Raw genomic sequence first — 19976 nt, forward strand, 5'->3', positions numbered from 1 at the left:
CTAACATTCACCAGGGGAAAGGTTCTCTAGTAATTAGCAGGCATATCTTCTAGTTCTGTCTGTGTGCATTTTCTCTAAATTCCAAAATGTGGTCTAGTTTGGTATCAGTTCCCTAGCATGTCTGGAATTCACAGTAGGTTTAAATGAAAAATGTGGATAATAATCAATCAGATAAGTAATTTCTAAGAAATTTCACTTTCCATGTTTAATTTGATAAATTTCTAAAAATTAGTTAAAAATTGTTTTTAGTAAAATAACCAGAAGATGTTTTATTCTAGAATTTCTGCAAGAGAGGAATGAAGAGTGCATCGTTGAAAGATTTATGCCTTGAAGACAAAAGACGAATTGCCAACTTAATTAAAGAACTAGCCAGGTGAGACAATACCTCATATGGCATGCAGCTGTAGGTGAGACAACTCATTGTGAGAGCACAGTATTGCTAACATATGGTGTCTGTGGTGGTTTGAATAAGAATGGTACCTAAAGGCTCATAGATGTGAATGCTTCTTCATCAGGGAGTGTCACTGTTTGAATGGCCCTATCAGAGAAGGTGTGTCCTTGTTAGAGGAAGAGTGTCACTGGGGGTGGGCTTTAGGATTTCAGAAGCTCAAGCTGGGCCTAGTGATTGGCTCTTCCTCCTGTCTGCAGATCTCAAAGTAGAACTCTTGGCTCCTTTTATAATACTGTGTCTGCCTATGTGCTACCATGCTTTCTGCCATGCTGATAATGGACTTAACCTCTAAAACTATAAACAAGTCCCAATTAAAGGCTATTTTAAAAATAAGAATTGCCTTGGTTATGGTATCTCTTCATAGTAATAGAACACTAATGTCATTATGACATTTATTAATTGGAAACAAACTTTTTTTTAATTGTATATTTTCTTTATTTACATTTCAAATGTTATCCCCTTTCCTGGTCCCCCACCTCCGTAACTCCCTATCTTGTCCTCCCTCCCCCTGCTTCTATGAGGGTGTTCCTCCACCCACCCACCTACCCACTCCCACCTCCCTGCCCTCAGTTCCCCTACACTGGGGCATCTATCTAGTCTTCATAGGACCAAGGACCTCTCCTCCTATTGCTGCATGACAAGACCATCCTCTGCAGCATATGCAGCTGGAGCCATGTGTACTCCTTTGTTGATGGCTTAGTCCCTGAGAGCTCTTGGGGGAATGGTTGGTTGATATTGTTGTTCTTCCTGTGGGGTTGCAGTCCCCTTCAACTACTTCAGTCCTTTAACTCCTCTATTGGGAATCCTGTACTTAGTACAATGGTTGTCTTTCAGCATCTTCCTCAGTATTTGTAAGGCTCTGGTAGGGCCTCTCAGGAGACAGCCATATCAGTCTCCTTTCAGCATGCACTCCTTGGCATCCACAATAGTATGTGGGTTTGGTAACTGTATATGGGATGAACACCCAGGCAGGGCAGCCTCTGGATGGCCTTTTCTTCAGTCTCTGTTCTACATTTTATCTCCATATTTGCTCCTGTGAGTATTTTATTTTCCTTCTAAGAAGAACTAAAGCACCCACATTTTGGTTTTACTTCTTGAGCTTCATGTGGTGTGAGAATTGTATCTTGGTTATTTGGAGCTTTTGGGCTAATATCCACTTATCAGTGAGTGCATACCATGTATATTCCATTGCAATTGGGTTACTTCACTCAGGATGATATTATCTTCTAGTTCTATCCATTTGCCTAAGAATTTCATGAATTCATCATTTTTAATAGTTGAGTAGTACTCCATTGTGTAAATGTGCCACATTTTCTGTATCCATTCCTTTGTTGAAGGATATCTGGGTTCTTTCCAGCTTCTGGTTATTATAAATAAGGCTGCTGTGAACACAGTGGAGCATGTGTCCTTATTACATGTTGGAACATCTGGGTATATGCCCAGGAGTGGTATTGCTGGGTCCTCAGGTAGTATGTCCAATTTTCTGAGAAACCACCAAACTGATTTCCAAAGTGGTTGTACCAGCTTGCAATCCCACCAGCAATGGAGGAGTGTTCCTCTTTCTCCACATCCTCGCCAGCATCTGCTGTCACCTGAGTTTTTTTTCTTTTAGTCATTCTGACTGGTGTGAGGTAGAATCTCAGGGTTGTTTTGATATGTATTTCCCTGATGACTAAGGATGTTGAACATTTCTTTAGGTGCTTCTCAACCATTTGGTATTCCTCAGTTGAGAATTCTATGTTTAGCTCTGTACCCCATTTTTAATAGGGTAATTTGATTCTCTGGAGTCTAACTTCTTGAGTTCTTTGTATATATATATTGGATATTAGCCCTTTATTGAATACAGGATTGGTAAAGATCTTTTCCTGTTTGCCTTTTTGTCTTATTGAGAGTGTCCTTTGCCTTACAGAAGCTTTGCAATTTTATGAGGTCCCATTTGTCGATTCTCGATCTTACAGCACAAGCCATTGGTGTTCTGTTCAGGAATTTGCCCCCTGTGCCCATGTGTTCGAGGCTCTTCCCCACTTTCTCCTCTATAAGTTTCAGTGTCTGGTTTTATGTGGATGTCCTTGATCCATTTGGACTTGATCTTTGTACAAGGAGATAAGAATGGGTCAATTTGCATTTTTCTACATGCTGACTTCCAGTTGGACCAGCACCATTTTTCCACTGGATGGTTTTAGCTCCTTTGTCAAATATCAAGAAACCATATGTGTGTTGGTTCCTTTCTGGGTCTTCAATTCTATTCTTGCCAACTGCATCCAAGAACACATCAAAATGATCATTCATTCACCACAATCAAGTAGGCTTCATCCCAGGGATGCATGGATGGTTTAGTATATGGAAATCCATCAACCTAATCCACTACATAAACAATCTCAAAGAAAAAAAAACTACATTATCATTTCATTAGATGCTGTAAAAGCATTTGACAAAATTCAACACCCCTTCATGTTAAAAGTCTTGGAAAGATCAGGAATTCAAGGCCCACACCGAAACATAGTAAAAGCAATACACAGAAAGCCAGTAGCCAACATCAAACTAAATGGAGGGAAACTTGAAGCAATCCCACTAAAATCAGGGACTAGACAAGTCTGCCTACTGTATATCTATTCAGCATAGTACTTGAAGTTGTATCTAGAGCAATTAGACAACAAAAGGAGGTCAAAGGGATACAAATCAGAAAGGAAGAAGTCAAAATATCACTATTTGCAGATGATATGATCATATACTTAAGTGACCTCAAAAATTCCACCAGAGAAATCCTAAAGTTGATAAACAATTTCAGCAAAGTGGCTGGATATAAAATTAACTCAAACCAATCAGTAGCCTTCCTCTACTCAAAGGGTAAACAGGCTGAGAAAGAAATTAGGGAAACAACACCCTTCACAATAGTCACAATATTACTTACCTTAGAAACAGACTTTTAAAAAAAGGCTTTGTATTGCCCAAATACTCACATTCAAGGTCCCACTTCCATTGAGCTTCAAGGACCTCCCAAGCCATTACCTCAAAATTACTGCACTAGGGGACTAGCATGTGACATATGGGCCTTTGGACCATTTGTATTAAAACTATAGCAATATTGCAAAGGAGACTCATTGGAACTATTCAAATGTAGGTTTGTACCACTATAGTAAGATGCATCTGAGGAATGTGCCTCCATTATGGCATGGTATTTAGTAGCTACTTTGTATATCCCAAAGCGTGTTAGTAGTTATTAGTACATTGGAATTCTTAGTGAAGAATGAGTCCTATTTATGTTACTACTTATTTTTTATTAGTATCAGACTCGATAAACTTGAATTTTATTCTAACACAGAGGTTTAGGATTCACAGAAATAAAATGAAGTAGAAAGATGACCTTTTAATTTCTTTAAAAAAAGAGAATAACTTTTTACTTTGAAATAGCTGTAGCTATTATTATAGAGAACGTATTCACCCTTTACCCGGTACCCACTGATGGTAATATTTTGATTAACTACAGCTAGACTATCACAGCCAGAAAACTGACATTCCCAGAACTTGTCTGTTATGTACAGAGATCACCAGTTTTACATGTATCCATTATAGATTTGTTAAAATTACCATAGAAAAGTTCTGAATTACCATAGAATTAAAATACCATAAAATTACCATAGAATAGTTCTGTTACAAGGGTTGAGCATTTCTTTTGTTTTTTTGAAGTGCTTGAAATTGACTAGGGCCTTGTACATGGTAGGCAAGTATTTACCACTTTATTTGCACATAAAAAATTCTGCATTTATGCACATGTATGTAGGTGTTCATAGAAGCCAGAAAAGAATGTTGGCTTCTCTAGACCTGCAGTCTCAGGTGGTTGTCATCCGTCCGACACGAGTTCACTCAGGTACTCTGGAAGAGCAGCAAGCACTTTTAACCTTTGCTCCATCAACCCCAGCCTCAGCAGAGACTCTTTATTTCCTACTCCCTTCCCTAGTCCAAAACTCTTGTTAATCTGCTGTTAATCTATTACTAAAATGGCAGTATGTCAAGAAAACTATATAAATGGGATCAGATATTTTTTGACTTTTTTCAGATTGATCTTTTTGGTCAGTATAATTCTTTGAAGCCTTCCAAGTTGTAAGTGTTTCAGTATTTTTTTCCATCTTTATTGTTTTCCTTTTGGTGTAGAGGTGCTAAATTGATTAACTGTTCATCTATTGGAAATCATTAGAATTCTTTCTAATTTTTGACAGTTACAAATGAAATGGCTATAAACATTCAAGTATAGATTTTCAGGTGCACATAAAAACTTGCTTTCTTTGGCATTAAATGTGTCTTATTTTCTAAGAAACCACATTTCAAAAAGGATGTAGCATTTTACATTCCCACCTACAATGCAAAAACAAACAAACAAACAAACAAACAAAACTCTGGTGTTTGGAATTCTAACTTTGTAATTTTAATTTTAAGAATTTCATGGGCATTAGTGATATCTTGGTTTGATTGTCTTTTTGTAATGGTCAGTAATAATAAACATGATTTCATGTTCTTTTTCCTGACTGTATCTTCACTGGAACTGAGTGCATTCTTTTGGCTCTATCATACCAGAATGTTTGGACATTTTTATTGAGTTTTGAGAGTTGTTATGTGTTGTAAATACAGATATTTTACTGGCTATGGAGTGGTAAAATATTTCCTCCTCCTCTGTAGCTTGCCTCATTATCCTCAGGTCTTCCATAGTCTAAGCTTTTAACCTTAACTAGATAAATATGTCTTTTTAAAAATTCTTTTTAGTCAATGATCCAGTTGAGTTGGTTTTTGTATTATGAATGCCTGAGTTGAGTTTTTTGGTGCTTGAGGTTGTTATTGATGTACACTTATGCCTGTACCATATATAGAAATCTTTTTTGTGTTTCTGTTAGAAACTAATAGGTGCATGTTTGTATGACCCTCTTTCTGGGTTCCTGCTTTGGTTGACCTGCCTGCCTGTGCCTCAGCCTTCATTACTGTACATGTACAGCATAGAAAGCCTTAATACGTAGTGGAGTGACTCTTCTCACTTTGTTCATATTTTGAAAAAGACCAGAGCTAGTCTTCCATAATGACTTTGGCACAAGCTTGTCAATGCCACTAAAACAAAAGAAAAGAGAAAAACCTCTACTGACACAGTAGTATTTCATCAAACTATAGATCAATTATAGTTTGTTACATCAATAAACACACTAAGGAATCAAAATCAAAATTAAGAAATCCAAAATCTTTGGATTAATTTGACCAGGCATAAGCTTCAATTTGAATTGTTCCCCTTCTCCCATGTCTTCTGTCTGATCTGATGAAAAGGCTTTGCTCTGTATTTGTTGAACTGCACAGAAAACATGGTGTGGGAAAGAAACAAGCTGTTCTTTGCAGAGCTCTTTAGCAGAATTTACAAGGAAAAGGGTGACTTTATATACTTTAAATAATCCGGAATAGAACTCAAAATTGCAAAAAGATGTTACCAACCTTTATCACATATTGCTTCCAGTATTTATGGGGTATTTGCTCTGTTTAAGATTGTTTTTAATGCCTTGGCTGTTTTCTCAAATGGTTAGCACTGCACACATATACGTTATTCTCTGTTGGGACATGGAAGAATATATAACTCAAGGTTAAAGCTATGTATTAAGCGTAGGTTGTAAAAACTGACTTCCTGTATGGGACCGTTTGACTTGCCGTTTTGAATTTCATAGCGAAGCTGATGAGAGGCACTGGTCTGGAGTTGTGTGCTTTTGTACTGTTACTTTGTTCACGTCATGGTAATTACAGCCTCATGTAAGTCAGCGATTTTCCTCCTGGCTTATAATCTCTTGGAAAATGTGTATGAAGTTGGTGTTAGGTTAGCTTTGATTTTAGGTTTTAGAGTTACTCTCTCTCCAAATTCTTCTCCCTCTCCCTCTATATATGTATTTAGCTGAGTTTGGCTTTGAACTTGAAGTTTTCCTGCCTTAGCCCCCTAAATGCTAGGGTTATATGTATATGCCATCAAGCCTGTTTTGAAGTGGTTAGTTTTAAATTTTTGTTAGTATTCCCCAGTGAAGTGGTAAAATTAAAAAATTAATTTCTTTAATGCTTTTAAGATTATTAACATTGTCTATTTTATCTTGGTTGAACTTACAAGTCTGTAGGGTATTTTTCAATTACATTTTATTTATATTTTATGGGTATGGATGTGTTGCCTGCATGCATGTTTGTGTATGCCTTTGTGTGTATGCCTTTGTGTGTCTGCTGTCTCTGGAGGTCAGAAGAGGGCATCAGTTCTCCTGGAACTGCAGTTACAGGTGAGTGCTGAGGATCAGATCTACGGACCTCTGGGTGAATATCCCATGTTCTTAACCACTAAGCCATATCTCCATCACAAGCAGTTTGTAGTTTTTGAGAACCACTTCATTTCTTCCAAGTTATCAAAAAATTAATACTATTCTTTCACTTTCTCATTAGTGACACAATATCTGTAATTCTTCATTTCTGACAGTAGTGACTTGAATCTTTATCTTTGCTAGGCTTATCAATTTTATTGACTTCTCCCCCAAGATCCAGCTTTTTGTTGAATGTATTTCCATCCTCCCGGGTTTCTGGTCTCTCTACTCCATTGATTTTTTTTTTTTTCTTTTTAAATTCTCTCATCTGTGCTATTTCCTTCCTTCTCATTGCTTTGGACACTTTATTTGCCTTTCCCTTTGCTCTTAAGGTGAGAGCTTAGAGCCCATGTGTGTCTCTCTTGTGTGAACAGTGAGTACTGCCAACCTCCTCAGCGTGCCTTCACTGTGCCCACATGCCTACGGTGTTTTCCTTTAATTCCAGTCTGTCCCTTTGGCACTTCACATTGTAGAACTTCCAGCAGCTAATGATTTTTCTATTTTTTTTTATCAGTTCCTACTTTTGCTCTATAGTGGTATTAACTATTAAAACTATTAAAAACACCATTTTGAGGTTCATAGTCTAGAATGTAGTTGTTCTTGATGAATGTCCTGTAATGGTAACTCTTAGCGTGCAGTGAGGAGCACTTTTCCTTTGCTTTGTTTTCTTGGTGTCTGTTTAGTCGTCTTGCATGTAGCTAATGTTTCTTCTTGGAAGTACTCCTTGTAAGGAAGAGAAGCTCCCTCTGTGTGCTAGAACTCCTTTTTCCCATTCCAGGCCACCAGCCCCTCTCCATGGATGCCTCCTTTTTCCTGTTTCTACAACACAGAAGTCTGGGCCACTCTCTGCCTTTGTTGTCCCCTCTCCCCACTGGTTTTCTTTGAATTGATCTCTTCTTACAGTTTGAATGTTCTCTTTCCTCTGCTTAGGCCTTGATTTTATGCTAGGCCATCCCTGGGGAGTGTAGCTTCCTCACTCAGCACAAGCTCTGTCATTGCACAATAGTCTATGCTTTCTTGGTAAGTGTTCTTTTTGCCTGTGTTCTGATACTGCTCACAGGGCTGCCCACTGAGTGTTTATCCTTCTTAGCTCTTTATGGTCTGATATGCTGCTTCAAGGTAATTTAATATGAACACTGTGTTGATTCCTTATTGGCTATGCTTTATCTGCATCTGCCTTAAAGCCCTGCATAAGTCTCCCATCATACTTGGGGTCTGAGTCAACACGCTAGCTCACTTAGGCCCTAGTACAGCATATGTGGCTAACTGTCTCCCCATGATACTCTTTTGTCCTACCTGAGTCTCCACCTCCTAGGCCTGTGTGTGTGTACTCTTTTACATCTACCTCCCTTGGGTGCTGGTCCCCTGCTCTGAGCAACTCCTCTGTGCAGATGTCATCTATATACAATTTAGATTTTGACTGAACCCAATTCTGCTCATTATTCAAGAAGAAAATAAAAAGTAAAATAGAGAGGAAATGAAAGCTCAAATTTTATTCTGAAGAGAAAAAACTGTGTTCTTTATAAAAAGAATGTTTAAATGTAGTTGCTTATTCATGAGAAAACTTTGCTTTACAAATCACATCATATAAAGTAAGGCAAAATCTGCTGCTTTTGTGTTTTGCTTGCCTTGTCTAGTATATCATTTTTTAAAATCAATAGGCTCAATTTTGATTAAATAGAGAATAACGATGGAGTATTAATAGAAAGTGTTAGGCTGGGGTTTTAAAAGCTATCTTAATTTGTATCTTTTCAGTAGAAAAATTTGCCATGAAGGATTACATTTACCTTGTATAAGGTCAGACCACAGGGAGAAGAGCACCGGGAGCAGTAGGAACACGATGTGTTTCTGTGACGGGTTTAAGTACACCTACTTAAGCTTCGGCTCAAATGCAAGTCTTTTGGTATTGTTTAAGGCAACCTGACCCTGGGATTGCTTGGCACCCACCCCTGGTCATTGGCAGCATACTTTCAGAAGGATGTAGAATTCAGTAGCTCTCAGCAAACCTACAGAACAAGTACTTTTCTTTCTCTCTCTCTTTTTTTTTTTTCAGTTACAGCTGATATATAGTATAAAGATATAATGTTAACTTATTTTTAAAATATTTATTTTGATGTTTAAAGTGTCTTTATAAGAGTTATCCCCAAGGCCGGCATCTCTCATTTTTCTGAAATAGGGTCTTGACTTTGGTTATGTTATGTGGGAAAATGTACTTGTATCTTGGACAGAGCTATATAGAGGCTCTGTATGTGAACCTCCTGTTTCATATTTGTACTGATGCTCTGTAACAAGAGCTTAGAGAAAGTCCACATATTTGCCTTCGTATGTGGATTTTAAGCTATAACATGTACGTGGGAGCAGTTGTAACTGGATCTTGTATATGTGTGTAAAAAGCAAACAGAAAGAGTGAGATTTAGGTATTGAGGCAAGGCAGAGTATAGGTAAACGATATACCTTGCAAAGGAGAATATAGAGCTAATTGTTTTCTAATTTTAACATTGTGATAGCTTTTATAAATGTGGTAAATAAGACATAAAAATGTAATTGATGTTGAAAGTGTAAAATCTTAGCCAGACTTTCCAGCTCCAAAAGGTCTTTGTAGCTGTGTCAGTGTTCACTGAGACATAGAGACGTGGGTCTGGCTGAACGCTTGTTTGAGTACTTAGGTTGTTGTGGCTGTGTGGTGTTTTTCATACCTCGTGTATTAAATATCAAAGTGTGGTCGCACATTCGATCCAGCACTGGGGGAAGCAGAGTGAGGCAGATCTCTGAGACCAGCCTGTTCTACAGAGTGATACCCTGTGTGAAAAAAGGAAAAAAAAATCACATTGGTGAATGTATCAGAAAATTTAGGAATTCTTTTATGATATAGCACATGTAAGAAGTTTCAGCTCTCATACAAACCTACAGGCATTATTCAGGAGAAGTTTGAAATTTACTTATAGAAAGGCATGATGATTAGACAGCGCAGATAAATGAGAAGACATCCCTCATTCATAGTGAATATGAGTGAGCAAAGTTGTGCTAGCAGGTAATATAGGCTTTGATATTTCTGCTGTTAAGTGTATGGCTGTGCTTCCTTAATAATGTACATATATTTATGGACTTTTCCACTGTGTTAACAGCACTAATAATAATAGCATACAGGGGTAAACCCAAATGTAGAGACTAATGGAGAATGCAACAAAGTTATGGTGATGTGAATTATGTTGCTTATGGAAAAATATACTAAGGAATGAGCTGACACATGGGCTTCAAGTAAATGCAGAGGCTTCCCTGGGGTGTCTGGTATTGAGTTACATGTGCAGAAGGGTGAGTGGAATATTGTCTGAGTTTTCTGTACAAGGATTTAGGATAGAGAGAATTCTTGTTACAGGGACTGAATTATATGCCTTCAGAAAGTTTTTCACAGTAGCATGAATGAATTGTTTGCATAGAGGGGAAAAGCAGGCACCATTTATAGACCCGAACAGTGAATGTTTATAAAACACTATAGGTTTTGCTGAAAGATGGTGACAGTCCACTCTGTGCATCTCCTTGTTTACTGGGACCTTTAAGGTGGTAACGGGGGCTGTGCACTAGTAGCTGTTGGCTTTATTTTTGTAGGAAATATGTTTCAACATATTCAAATAATTCTAGTCACAGCTGCAGTTCTGGCTGAAGATGAACTTTATTCTAGAGCAATCTCAAAACCTTCCTGATTCTTTTCCTGTCTCCACTGCCGCTTCATGCGCCGTTCCCAAGAGACTGCTTGTGCTGTAACTTATTTGAGGATAAGTTCCTTTTTAGGCCCAGATGCTCTAATTTTCCCCAGAGGACAGTTTGCTAGTTCTACTTGACATTTCTGAGATGGAAAAAAAAGCCCCATTAGTTTCAAATTGTGAACTGAGTTGTAGATCATTATTTCACTTTCCCCTTTAAAAACATTGATTAGAACCATTAGGTAAGAATTAAACGTATATTGCCCTGCAATAGAAATATTAGACTTTGATTTTTCAGTTACTTAAGAGTTTTTACTTGCTTTTTGAAGCTTTTATGGAACATTTTGGGGTTGGGGGAAGTCTTATAATTTTTTAATAGAAAATTTCAACAAAAGATGGCCCTTTAACTTCATTTGGATAGAAAGCTGTTGAACTTTACTGGGCTTTTATAAATGTCCAACAGTTTGTATGTATAAATTCCATTTTAGGTGGTGGATTCTGAGATCTGTTACTCAAAGAATGTTTTGACTAATTATTATGCATTTAACAGTCTTTCTTGTAGTCTGACGAGACTCTGCCTCCTTCACCAAGTTAGATTTCCTGTAGTGAGTCCTTTTTCCATTTTGTGTGACATTGACACACAGCCATGAGTGACAATTTTTTCGCTTGGATGGATTTATTTAGACTCATGCCCCACCCACATTTTGGTTAAGAAAAAATTGAGAGGTTGTCAGTAAAGTCCATCGACACACACATCTCCTAAGCATTTAGCTTTTCCGCAGTATCAGCTCCATGCATGCTGTCCGTGAGCTTATGGACTATGATTATTGTCCACCAAAATTCATTTTGTGTACCTGCTGTAACAAATTAGGATTGCACACACCTGAAAAAGCAGAAGGGAAGAAGCCACTTGTACACAAGGAAGCACAAAGCAGTTTCTCAGGAGACCCAAGGAGCACTTGTTTGGTTTGCTGGCTCAAAATTGCAACTGTGAGTTTCTTGAATTATAATATGTGAGAAATAAATATTCTCAAGTTAATACTTTAGAAGTTAATATCTTTATTCCTACCCTATTAAATTGATTATAAAATAATTATTGATAATTCACTGTATGTTGTCTTTAAGCCTTTGTTAAAGACATTCTTATCTTATACTCAAATTTTTAAAAGTTTTAAAGTATTTGAATAATCTAAAACAACAAAGATATTTAGATATGCTTCAGTAATATATATTAGCTTTTACAGAGGTAAACTATTACATCTTTATTTACTCTCTAGTATATTTTTCTCTATAATTTAAATCTACTGGGAATTATGCCAGTATTAAAATGATCTGTTTTTAAAACTAAAACTTCATATTTTTTAACTTTTATTTTATGTGCATTGGTGTTTTGCTGTATGTATGTATGTATGTATGTATGTATGTATGTATGTCTGTATCAAGGTGTTGGGTTCCCTGGAACTGGAGTTACAGAGAGTTGTGAGCTGCCGTGTGGGTGCTGGAAATGGAACCTAGGTCCTCTGGAAGAGCAGCCAGTGCTCTTAACTGCTGAGCCATCTCTCTAGACACATTAAAACTGTATATTAAGTGGGAAAAATTAAAACTATTTCCTCTCCTTTCTCATTCTCTACATTTTTATACATTTTCTACTAAAGGGATGTAGTAAACAGCATCAGGAATTTATAACTGATGCAGTTGTATTAGTAAAACTGCATCCCTTATTTATAGCTTAACAGGAGATTAAACAACAGAAACTAAGGAAATTCAAAAAAATCTTCAGATCCTACAAAAGCCTATCTATATTCAACAAAGCTGGAAAATCTAGATGAAATAGACAACTTTTCTGTACCGGTACTAAATACCTAAGTAAAATCAGGTTCACATAAACCATCTAAACAGTTCAATAAGCCCTAAAGTAATAGAAGCAGCCATTAAAAGTCTCCCAACCAAAAAAAAAAAAAGCCCAGGAACAAATGGGTTTAGTGCAGAATTCTGTCAGACCTTCAAAGAAGGCCTAATGCCAATACTCTTCAAACTATTCCACAAAATAGAAGCAGAAGGAACAGTACCCAATTCATTCTAAGAAGCCATAGTTACACTGTGTATTGTCCCTTGGAGATGAAATGGCTTCTGTCTAATCAGGAACTTGTCACAATTTCCTTTCATAGAGGACTTCATAAGAATTTTTTTCCTACTTCTATTATGTTTAATATTCAAAATATTTTAAAAACTGGTTGAGTGCATATTAGTTTTAGCTTCAAAAGACATCATGTATATTTAAGAGGCATTTAACTTTTATAAATTGTTTTGATGACTTAAAAAAGTCAATATTGAGTTGTTTATTTTAAAATAAATTTTACTAGTTTAATAAAAAAAAGAAAAAATATAGGTTAACAATTTTATTTCCTTAAAATTGCTTATCTGTCTGTCCATCCATTCATCCATCCATCTGTACACCCACCCATCCATCTGACGTTCTGATTCAGAGTCTCACTGTGTTGTCTCTTATCACATTCTTTTAGTGTTCTCCAGTCAGTGACAGTATTTCAGTCCTTCTTGCCCTTGTCATTTTTAAAGAGGAGGAATCACATATTTTTGTAGATTTTTATCAATATGGACTTGTCGATTTCCTCTTAGATTCAAGTTCTACATTTTATAGCAAGAATATGAAAGAAGTGATGTGCCTTTCGCTGAACATGGTTCAGGTGGAGATTTACTGCTCCAGGTCACTCCATTGTGAAGTTGGGTTTCCTTTTTATAATTAGTAAACATTGTAGTTCTATGGGATCAATCAAATGGTAGTTAATGTTTTGTTATTAAACTTGTTCTAGCTTTGCAAATGGAAAAGAAATGTTAGAAAATTAAGTGCAAAACTAGTAGGTAAGCACATGAAATTACATTATTAAGTCTAATAGCTTAAGGGATGTTGTTCCTCCTCTTACAATAATAAAAATGTGGAACACACTGAATTACACATGACACTGGAGTAGAGTAACCAACTAGCCCAAGGCCAAAGGAGACCTGTGCTGTAAGGGAAAGGCAGCAGTAAGCAGTGCAGTAACTGGACTACCTGGGTTTTAGCTAAAGTATGTGGGAGATTGCTAAAGACCAAATGTGGACAGATAAGAGTGGGATTCCCTGGGATAGCAAATACAGGGGAAGCTTTTCTTTATAGCTCTATTGGGCAAGAAACTGATTTTCTTAGTGCAGTGTTGAGGGGAACCAACACTTGCCATAAGGACGTTCTCTATCTTTGGTAAAACAAAACACATTTTCAGCAAAAGGATATATAATTCTTAAAAACCCATCTGACTTGGTGGGAGGGAGGAACAAAACTGAAATGGAGGGAAGAGTTCCATGCTGGTCCCCAGACTGTAGAAGAAAGACAAGAATACTTCACAGGTGTTGGAAACCGACCAGCCGCTAACATGAACTGGGTTTCACCTGGGAGGCAAACCGGGCCTGAAAAGAGAGGGTAACTAGGCGGACAAGAGAGAAATGGAGCCAAGAAAATGTTCTAATCAAGGCTCAATTGTTTAATAAAAGTCTGCGCTTATAAAGGGGGAAATCCATCCCCTGTCACACCAAGTTTCTTGATGTTGAGATGCCAAGTTGTCAGCACAGCCTTTTAGCAGTAAGTTGCCAAATTCACAGGTTGCAGTTAACTCCATCTCAGAGAACTGGTTTGGCCTCACAGCAGGTGATAGGCAGTGTCACATCAAAGGAAACTAGCTGAGTCAGAGGAGCTGCACCTTAGGTGGCCCTGCCTCAGTGGTGTAAGGTCTGAACCAGCCTGCCGAGGCTGAAGGAAGTTACACACAGGCCCTGACTGGTTAAAGACTGCTTAATATAAGCATAAACACAGTAACAACCAAAAGAAAACTACCTTTACCCAGACCAACTATCAAGTGACTGGTAAATGTAGAGACTCATCAGGCTTGGAAAGCATCAAGCTGAATGTGGGACAGACATTGAGAAGAAGCATCTTGTCTACCTGAAAGGAAGTTTTGTTTAGAGGAATCTGGTGCCTATGGTGCACTGAGGACCAAAAGAGCAACAGCAAATCTTGAGGCAGGCTATTCATAAAATCAATAGAAATGAAAGACCCACAACATGAGGACTCCCCTACGTTCTGACTCAGGAGAGGCGACACCCCGAATCACTCACGAGAAAGGTCTTGCTGCAAACTGCAAGAGGACTTTTAATTCAAGAGCGCTCTCGGGCCCACGATCATACACCACGCAGGGGTAGAGGACCGTGGCGCCCCAAGTAGCTGGGTAAGGGGGTATTTAAAGGAAGATACCACAACTCAAAGAGGTGGGGAGGGCGTTGTTGGAAAATACCAAAGATACCAGTTAAAAGTCACAAGGAAGTGCAAAGTCACAAGAGTCACAAGGAATACCTGGTAATTGTTTTGGTTATCTTCCAAGACAGTTTCTAAGAGCCCCTAACAATAGCACATTTGCATAGCGGGTTCCAGCAATGGTCAGGGTGGGTCAGGGTGACTTTCTTCGAATGAACACTCCTTGAACCCAGGAAGCAGGTGGGTGGAGGAATGTCACTATCTGTTTTATGATTAGCATACCTTGGAGCATTGAGTCACAGAGGTCACATTCTCAAGCCTGGGCCTAAAGGCCTAGAATTTTACTTTTACATATATTTTTTTTTTTTCAGAATCTAAGCCAAGGAAAGGTCTGGACCTTTGGAATATGTTCATTTTGTTTGTTAAGGTACCCAAGATATTCAGACATCAGTAAACTATGATATGCAGGTGAAAGGAGAAAGGAGACAGTGCGGTTAGGATGCACATGCTGCTGAATAAGCTGATGAAGAATTTAAAACAATTGATTAGCACATTTCAAATGTGTTCTCTCTGGGTGCCCAGTGTATTATAACAAAATATATCATCTTAAAATACTGATACATTTCTTGGAGACCTTGCTGTCTGAAGATATTTTGAGCCCAAACATTAATCTCTTAACATATCTTTTTTGCTTATATTGAGATAAAGTCTTTAATTTTTTTAAAGCTTTAATGAAAGTTTAAACTTTGCCTTAATTTATAAAACATGTTTTTCATGGTGGTATCCAGGATTTAAAATACACTCAGAAGAAATTTTTTTAAAACTTTAGCCCTTCCCTTTCTTCTTCCCTCTCTTTCTGCATCCTTCCTTTCCACCCCACTCCGGGGTGTGTGTGTGTGTGTGTGTGTGTGTGTGTGTGTGAAGGCTAACAATCTTTTTTGGAGACAGGGTTTCTCTCTGTAGCCTTGGCTATCCTGGAACTCACTCTGTAGACCAGGATGTCCTCAAACTCAGAAATCCACCTGCCTCTGCCTCCCAAGTGCTGGGATTAAAGACGTGAGCCACCACTGCCTGGCTCACTAACAATATTTGAATTCACAAAGTCTTGGTCATTGTAACTTAATGGTCTTTGGTAAGTTAACCTTTCTCTCCTGGCAGTCTATAATAAGCATCAAGAAGAAGCAAGCTAATACCTTCAACATTTACTTGGCCCTGGCTTCAATAACAATTAGCAACAGTAAGATTAGGTCTCTTTGTGACCTAATCTTCTTCGGTGTGATACTTCTGATTTAACCCTAATCATAACAACAGAACAGGAGTACCAGGGTAGACGATCACTGGGTTATATTTAAAGAATGGAATTTATTATGACAACATTTTAAAAATACATTTCAGTGTATTTAATGTAGATCCCTTAATGTTTCTTAATGTTTGTCTAAGGCTGGCCCCTTGGTATCAGATAACTTATTGCTCCTGCTTCCTTCTTGGGTTCATTTACTTGAGATGTTTTTTCATCCTTTTACTCTGAGGTGATTCTATTCTTGATGGTAAGGTGTGTTTCTTGGATACAGCAGAAGGATGAATCCTGGTTTTGATCTTGTCTTTTATTAAAGAATTGAGACCTGTTATATTGAGAATTATCAAAGAGCAGTATTTGTTGATTTCCATTATTTCCCTGTGTTGAATGCCCCCCCCCCCCGCCCACCTAATTTGCTTGTTTGTTCTTTTTTCTTGTGTTTTCTTGGGTGTGGTTAACCTTTTCAGGTTGAAGTTTTCCTTCTAGTACCTTCTGTAGTGATATTTGTGTGTGTGTATTACTTAAACATTTACAAATTGCTTATGTTTGGTTTTATTGTGGAATGTCTTCTTTTTTCTATTGTGACTGAAAATTTTGCTGGGTGCAGTGGTCTGGGCTGGCACATGTGGTCTCTTCTTAAAATTTGTAGAACATCTGTCCAGGCTCTTCTGGCTTTTAGTCTCCATTGAGAAGTCAGGTGCTATTCTAACAGGTCTGCCTTTATACATTACTTGGTGTTTTTCCCTTACAGCTTTTTAATATTCTTTCTTTGTTTTGTATCTTTAATGTTTTGATTATTATGTAATATGGGAATTTCTTTTATGGTTCTTTTATGGACTGTGTTCATTGATGTTCTATATACATTGATAAGCAACCCCTTCTTTAGGTTAGAGACATTTTTTTCTATGATACTGTTGAAAATATTTTCTGTACCTTTAACATGGGTTTTCTCTCCTTCCTCTATTCCTGTTAATTGAAGATTGATTCTTTTCACAATGTCCCAGATTTCCTGCATAATCTCTGCCTGGATTATTGAAGATTTAACATTTCTTTGACTGAGATATCCATTTCTTCTACCTTATCTTCCATGGCTGAGATTCTCTCTTTATTGTCTTGCACTCTTATTTTTTGGTGAAGCTTGTCTCTGGGGTTTTTGTTTGACTTTCCTAAAGTTTTCATTTTTAGTTTAGTTTCTGTTAGGATTTCTTTAGTGATTCTATTTCTACCTTCATGTCTTAAAGTGTTTCATCATTCCACTGTTTGTGTTTGTTTTCGTAGACTTCATTACAGGGTTTGTTAATATCCTCTTTATGGTTATTGAGTTAATCGTAATTCCTGTTTTGAGGTCCTTGTCTTGTACTTCAGTTACATTGCATTTCTCTGGGACTACTATAGTAGAATTACTGGGTTCTTTTTGGTAGAGGCATATGGTCTTTGTTGTTGATGTTTGTTTTTGCACTAGAGTGTAGGCATCTGGGGTTAGGATGATTGAGGTTTCCAAGTATTTGGCTTAGTTAGTGTTACTGTTATTATTATGGTGAAACACCACAACAAAAGCCACCTGGGGAGGAGAGGGTTTATTTGGCTTATACTTCCACATCATCGTTCATCATTGAAGGAAGTCAGGACAGGAACTCAAGCGGGGTGGGGGGGGGCGGGGGGCTTGAAAGCATAAGCTGATGTAGAAGCCATGGAGGAGTGATATTTGTTGGCTTGCTCATCATGGCTTGCTCAGCCTGCTTTCTTATAGGATCCCAGGACCTTCTTACAGAAGCTCAGGGAAGCCACTACTCACAATGGACTGAGCCCTCTGGCATCAATCACTTATTAAGAAAATGCCCTATAGCAGTATCTTACGGAAGCATTTTTTGCAATTGAAGTTTCCTCCTTTCAGATAACTCTATAGTCAAGTTTACATAATACTAACTAGCACAGGGTTGATATCAGTTTTGTCTTTGATGGTTGGGTGTTCCTTTCCTTGGTTTTTCTTGCCTTCACTTGATCTCAGTAAAGTGAAGCGGCTGTGTGTTGCCTGGTAGATTGTACTACTGCAAGTCAATAGGTAGCATAGAGGTATAGATGTGGGCTAGGTGAAAATGCTGAGAATGGCTTCAGGAAAGAGCAAAGGGGATCCTATCCTCACCAAGATGAGGGGTCGTAGGGAGTTGGAGATTCCTATTAAATTGTAGAGAAATAGAGGATAACCTGGAAAGATGGGGATGAAAGGTCTAATGGGATCCTGAGTCTGAACCAAGAATTGGAGTTGACATGTGAGGATGTTTACCGGTAAGCAAGTTGTTATGGACTGAGGGTAAAAATGGAGAGATTATAATGGAGAAGAGGAAGGATGGTGTAAATCATCTACTTGAGTCCCTGCCTGCTGTGGTCACTGATAGTCTCAGGTAGAAAGTATTTCTAGGGCCTGACCCAAAGGGATGGGAATGAGTTAGAAGGGAGGGGTCCTTAGGAAGAGGAAAGCTGGGTCCATACCAATGTTCTTGGTGTCTCCAAGGAACGGAGGTAGAATAGAAAGACCGGTGCTTTCAAGCAGGCCATTGCAGGGCTGGAGGTAAGGCTATAATTACAGATTGTAATTAGAGCACAAGAGGAGAGTGAAAATTGTCTACTAGAGTCTAGATCTGGTGTGGCCACCAAGGTTTCCAGGTACCGAGTGCTTTTAGATATTGGTGTCTGGCACAAAGGAATGGGAATGGGCTAGAATGGAAAGCCAGGAGTGAGTCCACAGGAAGGGGAAAGCTTGGTCTACCACTTGTTTGAGTCCCCAGGGAACAGAAATAGTATCTCAAGTCCATTCATGTCAATATGATTAGCATGTTTAATTCTTAATCTTAACCTTCTTTTATTTCTACAGTATCTGACAGAGTACCAAGAATACCAGTCATAGTCAAAGCCATATATTTTTCTGGAAAATATTAGTTATATTAAAATACTAATACATGTGACTATGAAAGGATGTTTTCATCGACATTATGACCATTAATAATATTATTAATAATACTAGTAATATCAATCTTTTTTACAGTCTAGTAAATGCTCCTTCCCGATCCACTCTCCAACAGTTCCTCATTTCATTCTTCTTCCCCTTACTCCAAGAGGATGTCTCCACAACCCCATACCCCACCAGACCTCCTCCCTCCCTGAGGTCTTAAGTCTTTGGAGAGTTATGTGCTTCTCTCACTGAGGCCAGACGAGCAGTCCTGCTGTATATGTGTTGGGGGCCTCATATCAGCTGGCATATGATACCTGGTTGGTGGCCCAGTTTTTAAGAGATCTCAGGGATCCAGGTCAGTTGAGACTGATGGTTTTCCTATGGAGTCACTCTCCTCCTCCCCTTCTTCTAGCCTTTCCTTAATTCAACCACAGGAGTCCCCAGCTTCTGTCTATTGGTTGAGTGTATCTGCATCTGGCTCTTTCAGCTGCTTGTTGGGCCTTTCTAAACTCATGTCTGTAAGCACACCATAGCATCAGTAATAGTGTCAGGCCTTAGAAACTCCCCTTGAGCTGGATCCCAATTAGGGCCTGTCACTGGACCTCCTTTCCCTCAGTCTCTTCTCCATTTTTGTCCCTGCAGTTCTTTTAGATAGGGACAATTCTTTTTTTTTTTTTTTATGGTATTTTCTTTTTTTAAAATTAGGTATTTATTTCATTTACATTTCCAGTGCTATCCCAATAGTCCCCCACACGCTCCCCTACCTACTCCCCCACCCTCCCACTCCCACTTCTTGGCCCTGGTGTTCCCCTGTACTGAGGCAAATAAAGTTTGCACTACCAATGGGCCTCTCTTTCCACTGTTGGCCAACTAGGCCATCTTCTGATACATGTGCAGCTAGAGACACGAGCTCTG

The 19976-nt window shown here is 38.3% G+C and overlaps 1 protein-coding gene across 4 annotated transcripts in view; it reads left to right on the forward strand.

Annotated features, from left to right (window-relative positions):
• Positions 1–19976, forward strand: part of Kiaa1328 (KIAA1328 ortholog) — a 283276-nt gene that overhangs the window by 13964 nt on the left and 249336 nt on the right. For all 4 annotated transcript variants that reach the window (XM_021151131.2, XM_029472090.1, XM_029472091.1 and 1 more), the window contains one exon: positions 279–373. In XM_021151131.2, the coding sequence (XP_021006790.2) occupies positions 279–373 (95 nt within the window). The remainder of the gene's footprint in view (positions 1–278; positions 374–19976) is intronic.

The sequence above is a fragment of the Mus caroli genome, chromosome 18, assembly GCF_900094665.2.
Source record: "Mus caroli chromosome 18, CAROLI_EIJ_v1.1, whole genome shotgun sequence".
In the NCBI taxonomy this organism is placed as follows: domain Eukaryota; kingdom Metazoa; phylum Chordata; class Mammalia; order Rodentia; family Muridae; genus Mus; species Mus caroli.